The following is a 19,804-nucleotide window of genomic DNA, read 5'->3' as shown; positions in this document are numbered from 1 at the left end:
TCTATCAGGGGCCACAACTATAAATAATATACAGTTGAAACTCAATAAATGCCACTCATAACACAAAGTTATTTTACTAAATATTTTACTACATTATTTTACTAAAAAGTTTTTTAGTAAAGATCTGAAAGCAGAAAGATCTGTAGTATGAATAAAATAATATAAATTAAGAACACAAATATACCTTATGTATCCACTATACGATCAAATCAGACAAATAACTTTTAAATAAAATGTATTTCCTAAGAGCCTTAGGAATGTAAAGTTAATAAATTATACACTACTTCTTTCAAATAAATGCTTACTGAACAAAAAGAAATGTTAAATTAAAAACGTAACAAATTTAAGAAATATAAAACATAGGCTGGGCACAGCGGCTCAACCTGTAATCCCAGCACTTCAGGGGACCAAGGTGGTTGGATCCTTGAGGCCAGGAGATTGAGACCAGCCTAGGCAACATAGTGAGACCTCATTGCTACAAAAAATAAAAATAAAAATAATTAGGTGGGTGTGATAGCATGTGCCTGTAGTTCCAGCTACTCAGGAGACTCAGGTAGGAGGATCCCTTGAGCCTGGGAGTTCAAAGCTGCAGTGAGCTACGATCGTGTCACTGCACTCCAGCCTGAGCGACAGAGCAAGACCCTGTCTCTAAAAAATAAAAAATTTAAAAATTTAAATTAAAATATTAAATAAAATACTAGGACCTCAGATCAAGACAGGTATAATGACTCAAATATTGTAAGCAGGATCAACTTAGCACCTATCTGCTCAACTTTATGCTTCCTTTATATTTCTTTCTGGTTACTCCTTATTTTTATTTCTATTAGCTATAATTATAAGGCATTAGAAACGTCAGGATCCTGCTACCAAAACAAGAACCCATGAGCCAGGCATGATGGTAAAGCATACAGTCCCAGTCAGTCAGGAGGCTGAGACAGGAGGACTGCTTAAGCCCAAGAATATGAGGCTGCAGTAAGCTGTGATCACACCTGTGTATAGCCAATGCACTTCAGCCTGGACAATATATCAAGACCTCGTATCTAAAAAACAAAATAGGCTGGGTGTGGTGGCTCACGTCTGTAATCCCACCACTTTGGGAGGCGGAGGTGGGTGCATCACTTGGGGTCAGTAGTTCCAGACCAGCCTGGCCAACATGGGGAAACCCCATCGCTACTAAAAATACATATACTGGGCGTGGTGGCGCACACCTGTAGTCCTAGCTACTTGGGAAACTGAGACACGAGACTCTCTTGAACCTGGGAGGTGGGGGTTGCAGTGAACCGAGATCACACCACCGCACTCCAGTCTGGGCGACAAAGTAAGACTGCGTTTCCAAAAAAAAATAAATAAATAATAAAATAAAATTTAAAAAATAAATGTTTCTTAAAATTGTTTTTAACTCATTGTTTTATTTCCATGTCAAAGAAAGAACTTTACACATAAAACATGCTACTCCTTACAATGTATGTATTTCTTTTTACCATGCACCTACAACTTACACATATAAATCCATATATAAATCCTGGGCAATTTTTAATATGCAGATGTCTTTCCTAATCCTTTTACAGCGCATCTCCAAGCAAATGACATTTGGGCCAGGTTCCCTCCTAGCTAAATCTAGCATACTTTACCACACTTTTCATCTCTCTCTTTTTCCTGAGTTTTAACTTTTTCAATAAAATTTTATTTATACAAGTTACACACGGCTATATAAAATAAAGCTAAAGACCCATATCAATTTTAAAATCTAATCCCAGTAATTTCCAATCCCACCTCCAGGAAACCATCATTACAAATTTAAGTGATACATTTCTAAAATATTTTTTATAAGTTTACATACATAAATGTACATATAGAAAATATATGATGTGGAAGTACGTGTGAAAAAACTTTTAAATAAAATACAGGGTTTTAAATTGTTAAACAATTGGTGTCACTGTACATGACATATATATTTTATCATGTATTCAATCACCAATCATTCTATTAATACAAAAGATTTCTTGATACAATAACATATCTGAAAGTTACTGAGAGTGATTAACAGAGATCTTACTGTTCATTCCCCTTAACCGTTGGACCACAGTCTATTATATGAATATACCACATTCTACTGGGCTATTCCCCTCCTGATGGGCATTTAAAAGGATTCGATTTTTAACTGCAGTGACCATCCACTTTATGCCTCTGTGCATACAAGAGCAATTAACTCCCTATGATAGGTAAATAGAAGTGGAAATGCTAGTTACTAGGGTATGGTCCATTTTTTTGTGTTTTTAACTTCAACCTCCCTCCAAAGGAACTCTATCTAAACTCACAGTCAAAATATGACTCCCATTCGCCCTTTCAAATTTTTCCTTTCCCCCTTACCATTCAGAAGGTGCCTAGGCTCCCCAGCCTCCATTAATCCTCTTTCCTCCTACCCATTTGGAGGACTTGCCCCAGGCCTTCAGAGACCCCATCAACTTCTTAAGTGTTTGAGGAATCCCAAATGCTGGTGCAAAGAAGTAGTAGAATCCCTGAATCCCTGGCCATGTCACGAAAACATGTGTTTTGAACAGCCTAAGTTGGAAATTTTAATCAACTTTCCATAGAAAATATTTACAAAGAAGATAACATTTGATAACATTGTACAATTTTTCAGGTATAGGTTAAATAACTTTTTGAGGATTGGCATAGGGACCTAAAATATATATATATTAAAATGGTTTCTATATATATATATAAAAAAAGATGGATTCTATGGGGAAAGACAACTCCAAACAGAAACTCAACTTAAATTGAAAACTGTTCATACAGTAGGTCCCCCTCTCATCCACAGCATCACTCTTTTTTTTTTTTTTTTTTGAGATGGAGTTTCACTCTTGTCGCCCAAGCTGGAGTGCAATGGTACAATCTCGGCTCACTGCAACCTCCACCTCCCCAGTTCAAGCGATTCTCCTGCCTCACCCTCCCTAGTAGCTGGGATTACAGGTGTGTGCCACCACACCCAGATAATTTATTGTATTTTTAGTAGACAGGGTTTCACCACATTAGCCAGGCTGGTCTTGAACTCTTGACCTCAGGTGATCCACCCGCCTCGGCCTCCCAAAGTGCTGGGATTATAGATGTGAGCCACCATGCCTGGCCCACAGCTTCACTCTCTATGGTTTCAGTTACTCATGGTCAACCATGGTCCCAAAATAGATGAGTACAGTACAATAAGATATTTTGAGAGAGACAAACACAGACAGACTGACCACAGTCACAAAATTATTACAGTATATTGTTAAAATTGTTCAACGTTAGGACAGGCACAGTGGCTTACACCTGTAATCCCAGCACTTCGGGAGGCCAAGGCGGGCAATCACCGGAGTTCAGGAGTTGGAGACCAACCTGGCAAACATGGCGAAACCCCATCTCTACTAAAAATAGAAAAATTAGACGGGCGTGGTGGCACACGCCTGTAATCCCAGCTACTCAGGAGGCTGAGGCAGGAGAATTGCCTGAACCCGGGAGGTAGAGGTTGCAGTGAGCCAAGATCGTACCACTACACTCCAGTCTGGGCAACACAGCAAGACTCCATCTGAAGAAAAAAAAATCGTTCAATTTTATTAGTTATTGTTATTAATCTCTTTCTGTGCTTAATTTATGAATTATACTTTATCATAGGTTATGGATGAATAGGGAAAAAATATAGTATGTATATGGTTCAGTACTATCTGCTGTTTCAGGTATCCAATGGGTACTAGAATGTACGCCCTGCAAACAAGTGGGACTACTGTATTCAACTCTCTGCCTGCAGATAGATACAACTTGAATTTTTCATACAGTATTTTCCAATCTGAACTCCACAAGTACACTGCAATATGTTTTAGCAAGTTTGTCCCACACACATCAGCTGATTTAACATTCAGAGACTTCAAACTAATTTTAATACAAAGCAAGCAACATATCCTGAAACCAAAACCTGGTTCTATCACTTACTAGCCATATGCCCCTTCAGCAAATTTTATTCTCTTCATTTTAAAATGGGATAGTAACTCCTATCTCATAGAGTAACTATAAAGGTTAAACTGGAGAATATTCATAGTTCCCTCCTATAAAATGGAGATTACAATAGTACCTACTTTACAGGGAAATATGAGAATTAAATGATTTAAAAATATATAAAGTATTCAGAATGGTACCTAGTATACCATCTTATAAAAAATTTGCTCTAACAATGTACTGTTATTTCTATTAATAAGAGCTCAGAATAGTTATTTGTGAAAATGAAGTTTCAATACATGATCTCTAATGTTAAACCAGGTTCTAAAATTTCGTGCACTAAAATTCAGAGACATCAAAGACTCCCTAAAATTCCTTCAAAATTAGAAATGTATACCATAAGGCTCTCTTCAAGGATTCCCTATTGACAACCTGCTCTCAAAAGACCAAGATTCAACTGCTAAAGCTCATGCTGGGGTTCACTTTACCATAGCTTTCTGGTTTTCAGTTAGAGTGTGGTTCTATTGTTTGGTACTTCCCTCCTGTACAAATTTTAGAAAGTCAAACTTAACAGACACTGTATGCCAAGTGGTGTGACAGAGTATAGACAGGGCTATCTCATTCTCAGGACAATGACAAAAATATAGGTGGCAAAAGGCAAAAAATTATAAGCAGAAAAGTAAAATTTAGAAGCATATTTACATGACTGACTTAGCCTATTATGTCCAGAAACATCAAGACTCACCAAGGTTCATCAGTAGGTTCCCAACAAACGAGGCATACACTACAAGTAAAACACATGGCTCTATCATCTCCAGATGAGGCAGGCTGCAAAATTATAAAGAAAAGAGACAGAAAGGGTAAATCATTATTAAAATAGCTTTATAATAAAAGTTATTTTTAAAAGTTCATAATTTTAAGTAAAATTCTATACTGAAAATGAGAAAATTAGCCTATAATATTAGGTCCAACAATACACTGAAACCTCCAAATATTTATTAATTGCCTGTATTATTTGAAAATTCAGAAAATGACCACTAAATCAAAGAGAGGTACACATATATGCAATCCCTGATCTAGTACTTTTCTAACTGCTATAATAAAGTATCTGAAATATTAAGTATAAAAGAAAGATTCTCGCTGGTTTACACTTATTTACTGTGGTTGCTGTTGTTGCTGTTGTTGTTTTTGGGATGGCATCTCGCTCTGTCACCCAGGCTGGAGGGCAGTGGCGCAATCTCGGCTCACTGCAAGCTCCGCCTCCCGGGGTTCAAGCGATTTCCTGCCTCAGCCTCCCGAGTGGCTGGGACTACAAGCGCCTGCCACCACACCCAGCTAATTTTTTCATATTTTTAGTAGAGATGGGGTTTCACCACGTTAGCCAGGATGGTCTTGATCTCCTGACCCTGTGATCCAACCCCCTCAGCCTCCCAAAGTGCTGGAATTACAGGCCTGAGCCACCGCGCCTGGCCTCTTGTTGTTGTTTGTTAAAGAGACAGAGTATCTTTAAAACTGTCTCTTTTAAAGAAAGAGAGTCTTAGGCTGGAGTGCAATGGCACAATCATAGCTCACTACAGCCCTGAACTGAACTCCTGGACACAAGTGATCCTCCAAACTCAGCCTCCCAAGCAGCTGGAACTACAGAAGTGTTCCAAAACACCCAGCTAATTCTGTTATTTTTTTTGTAGAGACACGGTCTCCCTAAAGTATCCAGGCTGGTCTCAAATTCCTGGGCTTAAGTGATCCTCCTGCCTTGGCCTCCCTAAGTGCTGGGATTACAACTGTGAGCCACTGCACCAGCCAATGGGCTTATTATTAAATACTAAATCCCATACAACTATACAAGAAGGGCAAGTAAAAAGGGAAAGCAAAGTAGTCAATCTAATTCACATCATATGGAATCTAATTCATACAACATGGGACAAAATGCTATATATATTTCAAACCAAGGGCCAGGTACAACTTATATATATACACACACATATATATGTATGTATATATATTTTCAAAACCTGAACTGAAATATACCTGAAAACTAATATGAGTATTTGTGAACATTTACTTTATAGATGCAAATTTATTATACATTTTAGAAGATTACAAATAATCAGCTCCTAACACTTCCTAGAATCAGAGGATTCTAGGAAACCCATTATTGGACCTCTCTGCAAAGACAGAATATAATGAACAATAACTCACCAGAAAAAAAATATCAAGGCATCACTTAACAGAGACTCTTAGAAAATTACACCAAATTAAAAGAAAGATGACAAGTTGCTAGAAAAATGGTCCATGTTCAATCCTTAATTTAGGGAAATAATTTTACTGATTCTAATATTAGCCAGTCTCCAAACTTACCTATCTGTAACTGGAAATCTGACAAATTTTGAATAAAATATTCATATATATATATAGTTTTCTGGTTTAATTTTAGTTCAGATGTTCAGAATACTTGAAGATAACGAAGGAATAATCAATCTTCAGATTCTAAATGAAAGTTACTTTAATGTACTTCAAAATGTACTTGAATTCTTAAATTAGGCCAAGTGCAGTGGCTTACACCTGTAACCACAATACTTTAGAAGGTTAAGGCAGGCAAACTGCCTGAGCCCAGAAGTTTGAAACCAGCCTGGACAACATAGTGAAATCTCATCTCTACAAAAAATAAACAGACTTAGCTGGGCATGGTGGCACATGCCTGTAATCTCAGTTACTTGAGGGGCTGAGGTGGGAGAACTGCTTGGGCCTGGGAGGCTGAGGCTACAGTGAGCTGTGATCACGCCACTGCACTCCAACTTGGGTGGCAGAGCAAGACCCTGTCCCAAATAAATAAATAAATAAAGTTAAATAAGCATGCTTTATTTAAACTGGCATATAGGTATTAGACTTCTTAAGATTATTTTAGCAGTGGTCAAACAGTGATAAGCCAGTCTATACCACTCACTTTAAGTTTCCTATTAAATAACATATTAAATAACATCTAGCTAAAATCATTTTTCTTAACTTCCCTCTAATTCGGCAAAGCTTTTTATAATGTCCCGTTCTTATGCCTCTGTACTATGTTAATCTTTACACCTTATACCCTCCCTCCTCTTTTCCTACATAAAACTATGACTATTTTTCTTCACTAATTCTTCCTCTACCTGTGCAACTTAATCAGTTCTTTAATGCACAGATATTCAAGTTGCAATGCACTACTTGTAATGCTGCTTCTGTAGTTATCTAGTATATGGATAATTTGTATCCCAACTATAACGAGAATTTTAAAACTGTAAAACTTCTTTTATGCATTACCCTAAGCATCTACTACTGTGTTATGAATGCAGATGTCAAACACTGGAAATAAACATGCATCAAAACAGAATACTTGTCAAAAACCCAATCTGAAGAATATTGTCTATTTGTTGATTTTATTAAAAAATTATGGCCTAGCATAGTGTCTCACACCTATAATCTCAACACTTTGGGGAGGATGAGGTATGTAGATCACTTGAGCAGGAATTCGAGACAAGTCTGGGCAACACCAGAAATCCTGTCTCTACAAAAAAAAAAAAAAAAAAAAATTAGGTTGGTGCAGAAGTTAGCCAGGCCCAGTGGCACACACCTGTAGTCTCAGCTACTCAGGGAAGCTGAGGTGGGCGGATTACCTGTGCCTGGGAAGGCTGAGGCTGCAGTGAGTAGTGATAGTGCCACTGTACTCCAGCCTGGGCAACAGAGTGAGACCCTGTCTCAAAAACAAAAAATAAAAATAATTGCTTTTAAAAAAAGTTGTATCTAATCTGAAAGAAAATACTCAGTTGTTAATTGCTTAAACAATTTTTTCCTGGCCAGGCACGCCTGTAATCCCAGCACTTTGGGAGGCCAAGGCAGGCAGATCACCTGAGGTCAGGAGTTTGAGACCAGCCTGGGCAACATGGTGAAACCCCATCTCTACAAAAAATACAAAAATTAGCCAGGTGTGATGGTGCACACCTGTAATCCCAGCTACTCAAGGAGGCTGAGGCACAAGAATCACTTGAACCTGACAGGCGGAGGTTGCAGTGAGCCGACATTGTGGCACTGCAGTCCAGTCTGGGCAAACAAGCATACCTGCATACAAGCAAGCATGCAACCAAGTTGCATAAAGTAAGTTTCTGAACAAGTAAAAGAAAAGCGGTAACTTTGCTGAAGGCTACAAAGGCATACTGAGAAAAGTACTTTTCTACATTCTTTTTTTTACCTGATGATAAAATCCAGCTTGAGCCATGGGATCTGGTTGTGCCCACCTATAGCCTACATGAGGCCATGAGGTAAATGTCTCCCGTCTGTTAGCTTCACTATACATCAGTGATCTAAAAGTAAACATACTTTATGTAATTGAAGTTAGGCATCAAATCACAGTGAAACTTCTATTTAACAATGCAGAAAATAATTTTACTGGGTTATCAACAAAAACTGCAAATGGTCTGATGAGCAAGTTCAATATTTTACTTTAAACTAAAAATGATAATTTTTAGGAATTTCCCTTAAACAGAAAGGGAAGGAGAAAACCTGATTGGTGGCTGCAGCTGATAAACAATTCTAGGGGTAGATTACATACGTTTTCATATTAAAATACATCAGCTCACCAAGAGTCAAAGTATAACAGAAAGTACCAGAGTTATATATATATATATATATATATATATTTTTTTTTTTTTTTTTTTTTTTTTTTTGAGACAGTCTTGCTCTGTTGCCCAGGCTGGAGTGCAGTGGTGTGATCTCGGTTCACTGCAAGCTCCGCCTCCTGGGTTCACGCCATTCTCCTGCCTCAGCCTCCCGAGTAGCTGGGACTACAGGCACCCGCCACCACGCCCAGCTAATTTTTTTTGTATTTTTCAGTAGAGATGGGGTTTCACCATGTTAGCCAGGATGGTCTCGATCTCCTGACCTCGTGATCCGCCCGTCTCGGCCTCCCAAAGTGCTGAGATTACAGGCGTGAGCCACTGCACCCGGCCCAGAGTAATTTTTTAAAGGACCATAGTAAACTTTAGAAGAGTCCAAAAGATTTTAAGAATCTTAAAAGAATTAAAAGAATTTTAAGAAAGGATAAGCCAAGTTTATTCATCCTAACACAAAATTACAACTGATAACAGAAAGAAAAAGTGGTAAAGGTCATGACAAAGAAAACAGGAAAATACTCTTCTAAATTCTTCCCTTAAATTATCACATGATTTTCTATAAAATTGCTAGTAACTTCAGGTTCACTCATAGTTGTATTCAAGTTTTTAAACAAATAGCTGTTGGGTAGAAAAGCATTCTCAGTTTCATGTTATATGTCTTTAGGATCAGTCTTAGAACAGAAGACCTATCTCATTTCGTTATACTACCCAACAAAACAGCAGTAGCATCCAATAGACCTAACTCAAACCTTCCACAGACCTAAGTTCATCAAAGTCTTCATAGGCTCCTAGATTCATTTTTAATGAAACAAACACCACAGTCTATATCAAAATTAATATTTTGGGACATTTTAACACCTCTAAAAATATTGAATATCCTATCTAATGGCTGCATTTCCTAAAATAGAACATTTACCACAGCTTGCACTGATTTCTTTAGAAACACTGCAACTGTTTGCAAAGAAAATAGCTCTGCAGAGCTGACTCTTTTATAATCTCAAAATAGGCATAGATCTCAGACAAGAAGCACTTGTTCTAATTACGTATTTTTCCTTTTTTCCCATCTCAGACACATCCCAAAGAATATTTTAATGACAGCCATAGGACATATCACCAGATAATCTGATTAAAAATTATAGTCTGCATTTTGCCCAAGAGATTACTCCTACAGAATATAAAAATTCTCCCCAATTGTTAATACAACTAATAAAAGTTTTATATGTAACAACAAAATCACTTAACAAAAAGATGGCAAGTGATTAAGCAAAAATCAGTTTACCGAAAGATAAATTAATAAATATTGCTACTGAACTAGAAGAGTCATACTAAAAATAATAGAAGTTTAAAATGAATTCATTCAGTAGTGCCTTTGATAACATCAGCACATACTATTTATAAATGTACTTCAGAAAGATGCTTAGGAAATTACAACTCACATCCAATGGAAATGTAAAAATATAAATACTATAGCTGGGCACAGTGGCTCACACCTGTAATCCCAGCACTCCGGGAGGCCAAGATGAGTAGCTCACCTTGAGGTCAGGTTCGAGACCAGCCTGGCCAACATGGTGAAACCCTGTCTCTACTAAAAATACAAAAAATTAGCCAGGCATGCCAGGTGCAGTGGCTCACGCCTGTAATCCCAGCACTTTGGGAGGCCAAGGCGGGCAGACCATGAGGTCAGGAGATCGAGACCATCCTGGCTAACATGGCAAAACCCCATCTCTACTAAAAATACAAAAAATTAGCTGGTCATGGTGGCAGGTGCCTGTAGTCCCAGCTACTCGGGAGGCTGAGGCAGGAGAACGGCGTGAACATGGGAGGCGGAGCTTGCAGTGAGCCCAGATCGTGCCACTGCACTCCAGCCTGGGTGACAGAGCGAGACTCTGTCTCAAAACATAAAAAAAAAAAAAAAAAATTTCGCCGGGCACAGTGGCTCATGCCTATAATCCCAGAACTCTGGGAGGCCAAGGCGGACAGATCACCTGAGGTAGGGAGTTCGAGACCAGCCTGACCATGGAGAAACCATGTCTCTACTAAAAATACAAAATTAGCCGGGCATGGTGGCACATGCCTGTAATCCCAGATACTAGGGAGGCTGAGGCAGGAGAATCACTTGAACCTGGGAGGCAGAGGTTGCAGTGAGCCGAAATCGTGCCACTGCACTCCAGTCTGGGCAACAAGAGGGAAACTCTATCTCAAAAAAAAAAAAAAAAAATTAGCTGGGCATGGTGGTGGACACTTATAATTCCAGCTACTCAAGAGGCTGAAACAGGAGAATCTCTTGAACCTGGGAGACGGAGGTTTCAGTGAACCGAGATCGCGCCATTACACTCCAGCCTGGGCAACAAGAGTGAAACTCCGTCTCAAAACTAAATAAATAAATACTAAATGAGAAGGCAAACAAAAATCTAATCAAAATTGCTGGGTGTTATATTTCAGTATTGCATTTCTAAACCTCAGTACTTTTAGTAAGAATCTCAATGCCATTTCAAATAGCAAATCATTTAAGTTTTTAAATGAATGTGGTACTGGCTTTCTAATTAAACAAAATAGGCATTCAAAAAAACTCTAACAAAGAAAATGATGGTTTAGGTATGATTTTTGTAATACTGTTTAAATCTAGTGCAAGCAGCATAAAAAAATGTTAACTCAAAATTATTCTTATTATTTTTTAAACTCTTTTTTTTTTTTTATTGTAAAATGATAGCACTTTCCTTATACTCACCTTTGGGCATGATAAGTTAGGCAAAATTTATCTCAAAGGTCACGAAATGTCATCAATGGAAAAACAGTTATTATTCACGGAATAATTATAATAATTTTAATTTAACTAAAATATTTACTAAGCAAGCACTAAACTGGAATTTTCAAAACGCGGCTTTATAACCCCTTCAAATACTTTTAGTGTACTAAAAAATAGTTTTTAAAAATAGCAATTCAAGCAGTAGTTTACTTTAAACCTGGTTTTTAGATTCTAATTCATATTGAATTTTTTAATTTCAAAATGAGGCTAGAAATTTTGAAATTTTTAAAAATCATAACCAGATTTTCTAGTTATTCTTGTTTAATGCAAAAACTAATCAATTCTATCTCACTGTCACCTTTCTTTGTAAGCAAGGTTCATACCTGTCTACAGAACGGCCTGGCCCCACTCCGAGTTCGGGACGTGCACTAGGTAAGAGGTAAGACAATCTGTCCATCACTGAGGACGCCACAGGTAAGGCAGCAACATTTTGATTTATTTTCTTGAGTTCATTTACAATGGCACTGGCAATGGACTTCAACACATGATGAGGAAGATGAAATGTAACTGTGGCCCACTGAAAGAAAATGGGAGTATAAGCAAAGGAAAATGTACTCAACAGTTTTAACCAAAATCATAACTTAACCATTATCAAATAAAGAACTACTCACCAGTTTCAAGTCAGTTTTCTTCATTAGTTTATCATTTAAAGTAGAAACTTGCAGTTATAAAAAAATATCTTACAAGAGTCGAGATATGGAACCAATCTAAGTATCCATCAATGGGCGACTGGGTAAAGAAAATGTGCACTAAAGGCCAGGTGCAGTGGCTCACGCCTGTAATCCCAACACTCTGGGAAGCTTAGGAGGAATTAGTTTTAGTGATCTGGTGACTGCAGTTACTAATCATGTACTGTATATTTCTTTTTTCTTTTTTTTTTTAGATGGAGCCTCACTCTGTCTCCAGGCTGGAATACTGAGGCGCAATCTCGGTTTACTGCAACCTCTGGCGCCTGGGTTCAAGTGATTCTCCTGCCTCAGCCTCTATGAGTAGCTGGGATTACAGGCGTGTGCCACCACGCCTGGCTAATATTTTTGTATTTTAAGTAGAGACGGGGTTTCACCAGGTTGGTCAGGCTGGTCTCGAACTCCTGACCGGATGATCTGCCCGCCTCGGCCTCCCAAAGTGCTAGGATTACAGGCATGAGCCACCGCCTCCTGGTCCATGTATTGTAAATTTCAAAATTGCTAAAAGAATAGTATACATTCTCACTACAAAGAAATGGTAAGTAGGTGAGTTGATAGATATGTTAATTCGCTTAATTTAATCTTTCTATAATATATACATATATTACAACATCACATTATACTCCATAAATAAATACAATTATTTGTCAATGAAAATTTTTTAATTTTTAAAATGAAACCTCAACTAACTACCCTGGAAAAGACAGTTCAGAACCAGACAGTAACACACGTTCTTATATATATCACCAAAAATTAAGGACAACTAAAATCATCTGTCATTTTTCCTATTCATCCAGCACAATGTTAAGCACAGAGTAGGCACTCAAATACCTCCATCCACAAGAATATATCTAGACAATTACCATTATTGGAGTATATGAGGATTTAGTTCAGCATAGCAAATGCATGTTTTTGTTGCTATTGTCACCATAATCCAGCAATAGCAACTAAAAACACGGCCTTATAGTCACACATCTGGATTCTGAGCCCAGCTTCGCCATCAACAATATTCGATAAATGTTAGCCATGATTATTTAATATTACAAAAATTACTGAAGTTAGACCACAAAAATGCTAAGTACTATTCTCCCAGAGAAATAAGTCTATAATGTAATTTCATCTTTATATCCTGTCCCAGTTTACCCATGAATGATTGCTACTCTTGTTTAGTACACTCAAGGCAGACTAGTATATTATTACTTATCTATACAATACTGGAAAAACTTGTGGCCAAAAACATGACTTGAATTGCTAAAAAAAGAAAAACAGAGAGAGAGAGAGAGAGAGAATAAAAACTTCTAGACCTAATTAATCTGTTCACAGATCACAGCTTTTTATTGAAAGGGAGGATGACACCCCTTGAGAAAGGATCCTACGATACCCCAACTATATACAGTACTGTAAATAATACTCCAAACTTTCCCTCAAAAAGACCTAAGGGCATTCACTACAGTGACTGTGCATGGGGGAAAAGATCTTTCAGGCATTACAAAAAAGTAGCACTGAACTGACCTAAAACATCACTGTGGTCCACGAAAGAGGGCACGTAGGATGGTCAAGCAATTAATAAAGTTTTGGCCCAAAGCTGTCTTCGAGAGTTCTATGGGTCTGTAAATCATTATTGTATAATAGTTACTTCCCCAGTCCCTGAATGCATAATATAAAACAGGCAACTGAAAACAATCCCCAAATCAGCTCTCTGCTCTTCTCTGTGGACCAGTAATACAGAAAACACCAAGTATAAGCCCCTAGAACTTTCCTTCTCTACAAAGATATTAAACTAAAGCAATGCCACATTCCTGAAGAAATTTTTTAGATTAATGCCACTGTGAAAGATTTGAGGCTGGGCACAGTGCCTTCATACCTATAGTCCTAGCACTTTGTGAAACTGCAGATGGAGGTTCGTTTGAGCCTAAAAGCCTGAGACCATTCTGGTCAACACAGCAAGATCTCGTCTCTGCTAAAAAAAAATAATAGCCAGGTGTAATGGCATGCACCTGTCATCCCAGCTACTCAGGAGGCTGAGGTGGGAAAATCACTTGAGCCCAGGAGGGCAAGGCTACAGTAAGCCAAAATCACACCATTGTACTCCAGCCTGAGTGAGAGAGCAAGACCCTGTCTTGGGAAGAAAAAAAAGAGAGAGAGAGAGAGACTTAAAAGATACAGAGGTAACCAAATGACCTCGTCCCCTTTACTGGCCTGTTGTAAATGGATCTTGAAGAATGACTGTGGATGGTAAACTATCAGGTGGTGACTTCAATTTGCAGCTGATTTTCCAGATGAGGTATCTTTATTAAAGCAAATCAACAAATCCCCTGATATCTGGTAGGCAGTTACAGTTCTTTCCAATATGTTTCTATCTTTAGTTTTAAGGACTATCCAAAAAGTCCACTTTCACCTGGCAGAAACAATAATAAATTTTCCCAATCTTTCCCTAAGACCACATCTCACGTTCTAGAAATCCTGATCATCATAACATCCTGCAGATCAACATACTGGTCCACTACATCATGACAGCACACTGATTGGTCCAGATGAAGATGAAACAGCAAGGAAATTAAATGCCTTAGTAAGGTGCAAACCAGAGAACAAGAGTCCCCAGAAAAACTCAAGATTCTGTAGCTGTGGTTAAGTTTCAGCGGTCCAGAGGTCTGGTTAGGTCAGTTCCCTCCAAACTGAAAGACAAGTTGCTCCAACTTGTAACACCAACCACAGAAACAAAAGCCACAATACTTAGTGGGCCTACTTGGATTTGGGAGCCAATATTCAGCACACTTCAATGTGTGCTCTAATCCAAGTATCAAGAAATATATAACGGTGCCAATTTTGAGTAAGGTGCAGAACAAGAAACTCTGCAACAAGACCAGACTGTACTGCAAGATACTCTGCTACTTTTACCTTACGAGCACTTTCAGTGACACTGACACTAGAAGTCCATGGCAAATAATGATGCTGTAAGGAGCCTGTGGCAACCTAACTGAAACAATCACACAGCAGAATACTACGATCTTGGAGCAAAGCCATACTCTCTCATGCAAATGACCATTCTCCTTTTGAAAAACAACTCCTAGTTTCTTACTAGTCCCAGATAGAGAATAATATCTATCTATGAAACTAATGTCTACGAATTCAGAGCTGTCCAGATGTTATCTGACACACCAACCATAATATTGAGCACAAGCAACAAGTATCCTTCATCAAGTGTTTTATAAGAGATCCATCTTGACAAAGTCCAAAAGAAAAAACTGAATAAACAAGTGGCTCAGAATTCAATACCTACTCCCACTATAATGTCTCCTCCTTGTTCTACACCAATAGCTACATGGGGAACTCCTTATGATGAAATAATATGAGGGGAAAACACTCTTGGTCCTGATTTACAGATGGTTCTGCATGATATGCTAGTGCTACCCTGAAGTGGATGGCTATAGAGTTACAGCCATCCACAATCACAAGGACAGTGGTGAAAGTAAATCTTCTCAATAGCTAGAACTTCAGTCAGTATATGTGAGTATTCTTGTATGGATTTAGTTGGCCAGAAGTAAAGATCCTCACTGGCCAGAAGTAAAGATCCTCACTCATTAACGGAGAGTTGCTAATTTGTTAGCTAGATGGTCAGGCACTTGGAAGAAACAGGACTAGAAGACCAGCAGCAAGGAGGTCAAAAAAAAGGTCTATGTATAGAACTCCCAGAGGGCAAAAATATTTACGAAATATGTCAATGCACACCAAAAGGCATCCATTTCAGAGGAAATGGGAGAAATTATACACATTATATACATGACAGTAAGCCTCTCTCCAAGGGCACTCCAGTGCTTGCTCAATGGACCTGTGTGCAAACTACCATGGCAAAAGATATGGAGGCTATGCACAGGCCCAAAAATGTAAACTTCCCTGTACAAATACTAACCAGGCTACAGCTGTTGCTGATTGCCTAATCTGCCAAACAGCAGTTAACAAAGTTGGGTGGCCAATATCACGCCATTTCCCAGGGGGAATAGCCAGCTATCTGATGGTAGGTTGATTATACGGGATTCCTAGTCATGGACTAGGCAGCAATTTGTCTTCAACATAACAAATATATATTTTAGGTATGCATTTACCTGTTCTGTCCATAGGCTTCTGCTGTAACACTACATAGTCCATTGCCTGTGGACTGACAGAATGTCATGGTATTGTAGAAAACTTTGCTTCTGATCAAGAAAAGTATTTCAAAGCAAAAAAAAAAAAAAAAAAAAATTTTCCCACTGGTCTTACTGTGCATTATCCTGATGAAGTTGGCCTGGCAGAAAAGCTCAATGGTCTACTAAAGACTCATTTTCAACACTAACTGCAAGAAACATGCTGAAAGGTTACAGGGTTCTACCTTACAAGATAAAGCATATGCTCTGATTCAACCAAAAATGTATGACAGTTTCTCTAAGCATGCCCACTATTATATTTAATAAACCCATTCACAGATTTTTTTTTTAAGCTTTCAGCTCTACAGGTCTTACTCCCAAGGGAGGAATGTTCCTGCAGGGGTACAACAACACTTCCATTGAAGTTGGTGTTGAGATTGCTACCCAGCAACTTTGAGGTCCTCTTGCCACTGAATAAATAGGCAAAGAAGTACGTTATTCTACTAGTTTGTATGACTGGAAATGACAAGAGGAAAACTGGATTGATGCTAAATAACAGAGGCAAGGAGAACTTACGCAGAACCCAGGAGATTCTCTAGGATGCCCCTTAATACTTCCAAGTCCAATAGTAAAGGTGAAGTAACAATTACAACTTAAAATACAGCACAAGCCAGGCTTGGTGGCTCACACCTGTAATCCCAACACTTTGGGAGGCCGAAGCAGTGGATCACCTGAGGTCAGTAGTTCGAGACCAGCCTGGCCAAAGTGGTGAAACCCCGTCTCTACCAAAAATACAAAAAATTAGCCAGGCGTGGTGGTGGGCGCCTATAGTCCCAGCTACTCGGGAGGCTGAGGCAGGAGAATGGCTTGAACCCAGGAGGCGGAGGTTGCAGTGAGCTGAGATTATGCCACTGCATTTTGGCCTGGGTGACAAAGTGAGACTCCATCTAAAAAAATAAAATAAAATAAAATAAAATAAAAACATAGCACCACGGAGGATTCAGATTCTTCAAGAGTGAAGATGGGTTGCTCCACTACGTAAAGAATCCTGACCAGCTGAGGTGCGGAATGATGATAGAGCTGATAAGAAACAGGTAATAGGAAAAAAAAGAAATTATATTATCTTCTTGACTATTATGCATCCTCTTGACCATTATAAACTGAGGACTAGGCTGGGTGCAGTGGCTCACGCCTATAATCCCACCACTTTGGGAGGCCAAGGTGGGCAGATCACAAGGTCAGAAGTTCAAGACCAGCCTGACCAATATGGTGAAACCCCATCTCTACTAAAAATACAAAAATTAGCCAGGCGTGGTGGCATGTACCTATAATCCCAGCTACTCAGGAAGCTGAGGCAGGAGAACCACCTGAACCCAGGAGGCAGAGGTTGCAGTGAGCCGAGATCATACCACTGCACTCCAGCCTGGGTGACAGAGAGAGACTCTGTCTAAAAAACAAACAAACAAAAAATTAAATTAAAAAATTAAATAAACTGAGGACTAGGCCACACGTGGTGGCTCACACCTGTAATCCCAGCATTTTGGGAGGCAAAGTTGGGTTGATCACAAGGTCAGGAGTTCAAGGCCAGCCTGACCAACATGGTGAAACCCCACGTCTATTAAAAATGCAAAAATTAGCCAGGCATAGTGGCACGCGTCTGTAATCCCAGCTACTCAGGAGGCTGGGGCAGAAGAATTGCTTGAATCCAGGAGGCAGAAGTTGCAGTAAGCCAAGATTGCGCCACTGCATTCCAGCCTGGGCAACAGAGCAAGACTCTGTCTCCAAAAACAATTTTTTAAAAAGCATAATAGTTTTGTTACATGAAAGTTCAAATATATAAAGTATGAATGGAGATGCTAAGTAGCCAACAGGGTAGACTGTGCCAGTTAAACTGTTGTCTCTGAGTTCCAAATCTACCCTTTAATTCTCTGCTCTATCAGGTTGGGGCTAGGACTCTGCATACTATATTTCCTCTTTTCAACCAGTTTCCTGGCTTTTAGGTTCTCCCAGCAGCAGTACAGGAAGGAAACTGGAAAGAAAGATGAAAGAAGAAAGACTTGCTCCTTCTTATTTACTGGCCACTGCCGTCAGCACTGTTTCAGCAAAGGACCTGACGCAGTAGTTGATTCTTCCAGTCTTCAGCATTTTGTTTTGGTTTGGTTGTTTTAGCATTATGAGATCCAGTTTCATAGAGCTCCCTCAGAGATACTACCAACAGTCAAGTAGCATCTCTCTTCAGAGATCTGAGTCCCAGTTTTGCAAGGTCCTCATCCATGCTCCTGAGCTACCAACTGGGTAGCAGTTCCTAGTACCAGATCCACGGGGCCTATTCTCTTAAGTTTCTAGGTTCTGATAACCCCTAATCTTTGTTCCTCCAGACCTAGGTGAAAACTGCTTCCTACAGTTATCTCTGTTATCTCAGGATATCCTTTTCACTTTTTCAGTTTTCAAACACCAGTTAATTTCTTATAATACATTATTTCTGTTGAAATTCATAGTACAGTTTCTGTTTTCCTAAATAAAATGTCCCATCAATAAAGTAAGGTATAATAAAATCATGATATATCTACCAAAAAAAAAAAAAAAAAAACTCAATGCAAATATTAAGAAGAACACAGATGATCTCTGAGGGTATGAGAAGATATCCAAGATAAATTCTTGAGTGAAAAAGAGCAAGGTGGCCAGGCTCGGTAGCTCACGCCTGTAATCCCAGAACTTTGGGAGGCCGAGGCAGGGGAATCACAAGGTTAGGAGCTCAAGACAAGCCTGGCCAACATAGTGAAACCCCACTTCTACTAAAAATACAAAAATTAGCCAGGCATGGCAGCGTGTGCCTGTAATCCCAGCTACTCAGGAGGCTGAGGAAGAATAGCATGAACCCACGAGGCGGAGGTTGCAGTGAACTGAGATCACACCACAGCACTCCAGCCTAGGTTACAGAGCAAGACTCTGTCTCAAAACCAAAACAAAAAAAAAGCCAGGTGCAGTGGCTCACGCCTGTAATCCCAGCACTCTGGGAGGCCGAGGCGGGCAGATCATCTGAGGTCAGGAGTTCGCAACCTGCCTGATCAACATGGTGAAACCCTGCCTCTGCTAAAAAATACAAAATTAGCCTGGCATGGTAGCACACACCTGTAATCCCAGTTACTCAGGAGGCTGAGGCAGGAGAATCACTTGAACCCGGGAGGCAGAGGTTGCAGTGAACCGAGATCACGCCATTGCACTGCAGCCTGGGAAACAAGAGTGAAACCCTGTCTCAAAAGAAAAAATGAAAGAAAAAAAGCAAGGTGTATCACAACACAATACTAGTATATTTTAGCATAGTTACAACTGTACTTGAGAAGAAACTTTGTAAATGCCCAAGTTACTTATAGGAAAATGGCTTTTACCTTCTACCTTAAACCCTTCAATATGGAAGTTTCATATGTAGTATAACTTAGAAAAGGTCTTAAAAGAAAAATATGGAGGAAATCAATAAAAATGTATCCAAGGATTTAATTAAAAGCACCCTCTCTCATATACATCCCAGTATGCCAAAAAATTTCAGAGAAAGCACAAAATGGCTCAATTTCCAAAGACACA

At 39.0% G+C, this 19,804-nt stretch overlaps 1 protein-coding gene across 9 annotated transcripts in view; it reads right to left on the bottom strand.

Annotated features, from left to right (window-relative positions):
- Nucleotides 1-19,804, bottom strand: part of BIRC6 (baculoviral IAP repeat containing 6) — a 255,476-nt gene that overhangs the window by 211,767 nt on the left and 23,905 nt on the right. For all 9 annotated transcript variants that reach the window (XR_005243294.2, XM_038006769.2, XM_038006768.2 and 6 more), the window contains exons 4-6: nt 11,739-11,932; nt 8,189-8,300; nt 4,715-4,797 (exon numbers count right to left, since the gene is read on the bottom strand). Coding sequence is in view for 8 of the 9 variants with exons in the window: in XM_038006769.2 (XP_037862697.1) it covers nt 4,715-4,797; nt 8,189-8,300; nt 11,739-11,932 (389 nt within the window). In the remaining variant the exon portion in view is untranslated. The remainder of the gene's footprint in view (nt 1-4,714; nt 4,798-8,188; nt 8,301-11,738; nt 11,933-19,804) is intronic.

This window comes from Chlorocebus sabaeus, chromosome 14 (assembly GCF_047675955.1).
Source record: "Chlorocebus sabaeus isolate Y175 chromosome 14, mChlSab1.0.hap1, whole genome shotgun sequence".
NCBI classification, from domain to species: domain Eukaryota; kingdom Metazoa; phylum Chordata; class Mammalia; order Primates; family Cercopithecidae; genus Chlorocebus; species Chlorocebus sabaeus.
Note: the sequence above shows the minus strand (reverse complement) of the source record. Positions and strands in the feature narration are given on the sequence as shown.